This window comes from Mus pahari, chromosome 12, assembly GCF_900095145.1.
Source record: "Mus pahari chromosome 12, PAHARI_EIJ_v1.1, whole genome shotgun sequence".
Taxonomy (NCBI): Eukaryota; Metazoa; Chordata; class Mammalia; order Rodentia; family Muridae; genus Mus; species Mus pahari.
The window spans coordinates 84,643,069-84,649,090 of NC_034601.1; the positions used below are offsets into that span (position 1 = coordinate 84,643,069).

Below are 6,022 nucleotides of genomic sequence, written 5' to 3' on the forward strand. Positions count from 1 at the left end.
TAGGAAGATGGGTGCCTGGCTGGGGCAACTGTGATAATTGCCTAGCTAGCTGTCAGGTGGAGGAACAGAAGACCTTCAGCTGCCCTAAGAGAACAAAGGCTCTTTACTAGCCACATTCCTAATGATCTAGGGAACAGGTTTTGGGGAAGTCTTAAAATTAGGGCTCTACATCGACAGAAAGAGAAGGGGGAAGAGAGTGACAGAAGGGCGTTCTCTTTATTTATACGGGAAATGACGACTTAATGCAGATAAAGGTGGGAAGTGAGCCAAGTGGATGCTGGGAATATACTGTAGGTCGCGCTGTCGCCTATGTGATGTCATAGCTTTGGGAGGTCCTGATGCCAACAATGCCAGCTACTTTTTATTTCTGCAATCTATGAATCGCTAAGTTTGAATTCAATTTCAGGGCCTTGATTTTTTTTTTTTTTTTTTTTTTTGCGTGCGGGGGTTGGGAGGGCGGCGGTGTTTGTTCGAGATCCTTTATAAGCAAAGGATAGGGGCGACTTCTGTCTACCTAGTTCCTGCTGGCAGGGGCCATCATTTTCTAGGGGTTTGATCAGGCATGACTCTAAAAGAAGTACTGTTTTGACTTTATTTTGGATGAAGAACTGAGTAATGTCAGTGAAATGATCCAAGAGAAATTTCTGTTTAAAAAAAAAAAAAACGGGCGTGGTGGCGCACGCCTTTAATCCCAGCACTTGGGAAGCAGAGGCAGTCGGATTTCTGAGTTCGAGGCCAGCCTGCTCTACAAAGTTAGTTCCAGGACAGCCAGGGCTATACAGAGAAACCCTGTCTCAAAAAACCAAAAACAAACAAACAAACAAACAAACAAACAAAAAAGGGCTCGGTATGATGGCACACGCCTTTAACTCCAGCACTCTGCAGGCAGAGGCAGGTGGATGGAAGAAGGGCATGGATTTTCAGTATCTGGTCCCTGAGTAAAGACAGCATTGTCCCTTGAGGAGAGTGTAGATCCCTCCGTGGGATGCAGTGAGGAGGTCAGTCCCCACCATGGTGGCAAAGAGCCAAGTTCATCTTGAATGGCTTTCATCTGACTTGAATCATCTTTAACAGACTGCGGCAGTTTCTAATGCAAGGTGCAAATAATAAACCAAGAGTGATCAGGACCCTAGCTTGTCTCCCAAAACCTCCCCACCCCCAGCGGTCCTAATTGTTACTCATTATGCTTTTCTCCAGCTTTGTTAATTAAGACAGCAGGACCTGCACTGCCCTCAATGTCCCTTATACACCACCAACTACCCCTGAGTGGCTCTTGTACTGAAATAATTCAATGAACATCTGTCTCCCTCCAGCAACAGAAGAAAGTCCCTGGGGGTATAGAGATTGCAGACCAAAATAGTCACTGGTATAAAGGAGCAAGCCACAAACTGCTAAGTTATCCTGGATGACAGAGCAGGTGCCAAGACCATGAATGGTGTGACCACACTTATGGGACACTGCTGAGCACCGAGGACAACAGAGGGGTGTTTGCTCAAGCAAGACCAACAAGAAGGATCCCTGTGCTGACGAGGTACTCTGTGCCTTGACTGTGATGGAAACAAAACCTAAAATGCCCATTAAACCATACAGAATGAATAAATTTACCTAAGATCACAGAAGAGGAGTCTGAATAGAATTGAAAGAAGCTTGTCTTGCTGTTGATATGTGGTGTTTTACTATAGTTTCGGCCGCTCACAACCTCGTGTGACTCCAGTCTGTGGGATCTGATTCCCTGTGACCTCTTCTGGCCTCTGGGCATGCACATGGTACACAGACATGTGTTCAGTCAGAACACACATACACAGTTTTTGCTTCCCGTGAGTACATGGGTCCCAAGGATTGAACTCAGGCTGCTGACTGATCAAGGTCCTTGCCCTCACTTGCTGAGCCATCCCACCCTGGGCAGCATTTTTTCTGATTATTAAGGCTTCTTAAGCAACTGACTAGGAGCTTACTTTGAATGGCAATTTACAAGCAATGTATATGAGGCAGTAGAATCTTTTGAAATGGAAATCTTATACCTGTCTCCTTTATTTTACTGTATTCCTAATACAATGACCTTCGTGCACACAAAGAGAGGTCTTCCTGTGGGGTCAGTATAACTAAAATGTCTTACTTTAAACTGCCACTCGTTTCTAATAGCAACCTACTGAATGGAGAGGAAATGAAACTTGATCTGGAGAACCCTATAGCAAGAGTATTAGGAACCAGTGAGAAATCTGTTTCCCACGACTGAACCAAATTTAATTTTGCGAGCATATGGCGTCATGTCATCTTAAGAAGGGACGAAAGGGTGCATCGTGCCCTTTTGAGCACAGAAGATCAGCATCCCCTGAAAACCCACACATCTGTACACTTCGATACTAACATCCAGGTAAGACAAAGCAATTAGAAGTATCTAAAGGGATACCACAGGCTAGTAAGGAATTTTCCTGCCCAAGGATTACCCAATAGCTTTGCTTTGTTGTCCTAAGAGGTGAATTCAACACAAATTGCGATTCCTCATCATTCTCTCCCAGTTTATCCTACAATTCAAGTTCCTACGACTTAAGTGGCAGCTTTATGGTTTTGGGTTTTTTGGTTTTTTTTTTAAACAACAGAAAGAAAACGTACAGAGGTCCAATTTACAAGTTGGGGAAAACAGTGAAAAATTCGTACAATGAGGAAGACCTAGTCCCGTGGCAAGCTGAATGCATGATTTCCAGGTGCACAGCTGCGTACCCTCTTTCTCCAGCCTTCTCCTGCAGTCTTGCCTGGCTGCTGGCTTCAAAACACCTTCAGGAAAAGGCCTGAGATGTCAGTCATTTGACCTGGCCTTCCCCCCACCCCACCCCACCCCCGCCTCGCTGGTGTGTAACCCACAACAGCATGCTGCATAACCTGAGATAACAGACAACCTGACACCTTTCTTTACATGGTAAACTTTTATAAAAACAACCGGAGTTCAGGTAAGATGAGCAACTTCCTAAATACACAGTAATTTGACAAGAGGCCACTTTAACAAAAGCACTAAAGAACAAGAACCACGCTCACCCCCACTAGCCACGCCCCCGCGGGGGAGGGGCTGAAACTGCGCATGCGTGCTAGGTCCGATGTTATCAAAGCCAATTTCAGTCCCCTAGTGAACCTTTCTTGAACCTCTCTCCTGCAGCCTCCGAAAGGCAGAGTTTGTGCCAGGTTCCTTGGTCTCCGACGACTTCCCTACTCACACAGCCATGTCTTACGGCAGACCCGTGGCGCTGGTGACCGGTGCTAACAAAGGAATCGGATTCGAGATCACTCGTGACCTGTGTCGGAAATTCTCCGGGGACGTGGTGCTCGCGGCGCGGGACGAGGCGCGGGGCCACACGGCAGTGCAGAAGCTGCAGGCTGAGGGCCTGAGCCCACGCTTCCACCAGCTGGACATCGACAACCCGCAGAGCATCCGCGCGCTGCGCGACTTTCTGCTCAAGGAGTACGGAGGCCTGGACGTGCTGGTCAACAACGCAGGCATCGCCTTCAAGGGTAAGCCACTGGGTGTGGAGAGGGAAGGTGGCTTCCCCAGAGCCTGGTGGCAGAGTGGGCTGTGCCTCTCTGGGAGCATTACTAGGACCAGGAGCACTATGCTGTAGGACTCTGAAACATATTTCCTTGGAGAAACAGGACAGGGTAGGGGCTGCAGGGCTGCAGGAAAGCACAGCCTCAATGGTCGCCATCATTTCTAGGTTTCCCTCACCCAGTTGTTGAGTAATTGAATTGGACGTGGCGATACTTAAGTGGAACTATATCTGATAATGAAATAAACAAGAGATTGAGGAGAGAGAAAGAGCCAGAGGGAAACGGTGTTTCATTAAGATCCTGATATATGCAATTTCACCTAGCCTCCACCAGTGGTGGTGTCTTTCAAGCACAATAGAGAATTGTCAGATTGACAGTGAGGCAGAGCTATAACTAAACGCAGACTGTACTTGGAAGTGGATCTCTAACGCTCTGGGTGAGGTCTTTACATTTCCACTCAGCTAACTTGGTTCTCTTTCCTCCTGAAAGCTGCTGAACCCACCCCCTTCCATATTCAAGCAGAGGTGACAATGAAAACCAACTTTTTTGGTACCCAAGATGTCTGCAAGGAGCTGCTCCCTCTAATCAAACCCCAAGGTGAGTCTGGCAGGTGACTTCCAGGCTGGGTTCCTCTCCCTCTCTGCACTGCCTCTCTGCCACTTGGAGGCCTGGCTCTGCTCTTTGATCTCAACTCTTTTGTGGCCATTGACTCTCTCTTTGCATATTCAACTCTTCTTTAATCTCTAAATAAGTTTCCAGGATCCACCTCTTCCACATCCTCACCCATTAGGGGCTTTAGGATTCCATTAATGTCTGAAACATTTTGCACACATACTGACATCCCATTGGTCACAATAATCTGTCCCCACAAGTGCTAAGACTGTACCCAAGTACCTCCCTCAGCTCAGCTCCACAGCAGCTCTCACATGTCAAGATGCACCCTGCAAACCCTCTGAGGAGGCCTCCTTTCTGGAGCAGGCTCCTTTCCAGGGCTTCTATGCCTCTCTACAGCACTCCTCCCCTCCCAAAAATCCTTCAGGAAGGAGATCAAGCTTTAGCAGGGCTCACAGGACACTGTGATCTGACCCTTCCTTCTTCCAGGCTCATGTTAGCACTCCATCAACATGAGAAACCTTTCTGCAAAGCAAACTATCATATTACATTTNTCATGAACTGCTCTCATACCCCCAAGTCTTTGGATAGCAGGAGAATGACCACTCANTAAATACANGCCAGTAATGACAACGGAGTCGCTTTGGAAATGTGAGTCTCTGGTATAGAGTTGACCAAGTATGGCTCTCTCAGAACTCCTGTCCACTCTCCTGTCTTCCCCTCTGGACCAAACCTCATGGTCATCTGGCTTCTCTGCTCACACAAACCTGAAGGGCAAAAAGGCAGTTTCCATGCTACTTAAATGCTGTTCTGTGTGTCCCTGTCTCAAATGAAATCTTTCTGACCTAATGTCTCACCAAATGTAAAGTGCTGCTCTTGTCTGTGCATCTCTACATGGTGATGTGTCTTTAGGCAGAGTGGTGAATGTGTCCAGCATGATGAGTCTCAGGGCCCTGAAAAANTGCAGCCCGGAGCTGCAGCAGAAGTTTCGAAGCGAGACCATCACAGAGGAAGAGCTGGTGGGGCTCATGAACAAGTTTGTGGAGGATACAAAGAAAGGAGTCCATGNNAAAGAAGGCTGGCCTAATAGTGCATATGGGGTCAGCAAGATAGGGGTGACAGTCCTGTCCAGAATCCTCGCCAGGAAACTCAACGAGCAGAGGAGAGGGGACAAGATCCTCCTGAATGCCTGCTGCCCTGGGTGGGTCAGAACCGACATGGCAGGACCAAAAGCCACCAAAAGCCCAGAAGAAGGAGCAGAGACCCCTGTGTACTTNGCCCTTTTGCCTCCAGATGCAGAGGGGCCTCATGGGCAGTTTGTTCAAGATAAAACAGTGAAACAGTGGTGAACCCAGTTCTCCCCTCCCACCCCATTGTATCCTGACTTGCTGAAGGCCAAGGACATTTATAATCTAGTAACACTTCTGAAAAATAAACATAACATTCTTTAAATGCACAGAGTTTTACAAATGTTTTTAAGTTGTCCTTTATTTTGTCCATATGAGTGCCTATGGTGTATATCTGGAAGGGTGCTACAATTATAGGTTGCTGTTGGGTGCCAGGAGGGGCACAGGGTATCAGGACCTGGGCATAAAGATGTTTGTACGCCTTCTCATGTGTGCTGGAAAAGGAGCTCTGGTCTCTACAAGAGCAGCAAGGGATCTTCCCTGCTGAGCCATGTGTTCAATCTTCGTTTCTACAGATGCCTTTCAGGCAAAACTGCCTTNATCCCAGGTGTTTATTAAAACAGAACTCAGGTCAAGGGATGGCACGGGGTGACTGCAGACAGTGAACATCTCAGGAGCCACAGCAGATTGCAGATGCTTGTGCACACTACAGTCAGTGCTATAAGCTCAGGGGTGTCCTTGATAGA

At 47.5% G+C, this 6,022-nt stretch overlaps 1 protein-coding gene across 1 annotated transcript; it reads left to right on the forward strand.

Moving 5' to 3' along the window:
- The first annotated feature begins 3,093 nt into the window (after window positions 1-3,093).
- LOC110329855 (carbonyl reductase [NADPH] 1) lies at window positions 3,094-5,605 on the forward strand. Its single transcript, XM_021209754.2, has 3 exons — window positions 3,094-3,504; window positions 4,027-4,134; window positions 5,062-5,605. Exons 1-3 carry the CDS (start codon window positions 3,216-3,218, stop codon window positions 5,496-5,498), a joined length of 834 nt encoding a protein of 277 aa, XP_021065413.1. The 5' UTR covers window positions 3,094-3,215; the 3' UTR covers window positions 5,499-5,605.
- Window positions 5,606-6,022: the final 417 nt, after the last annotated feature.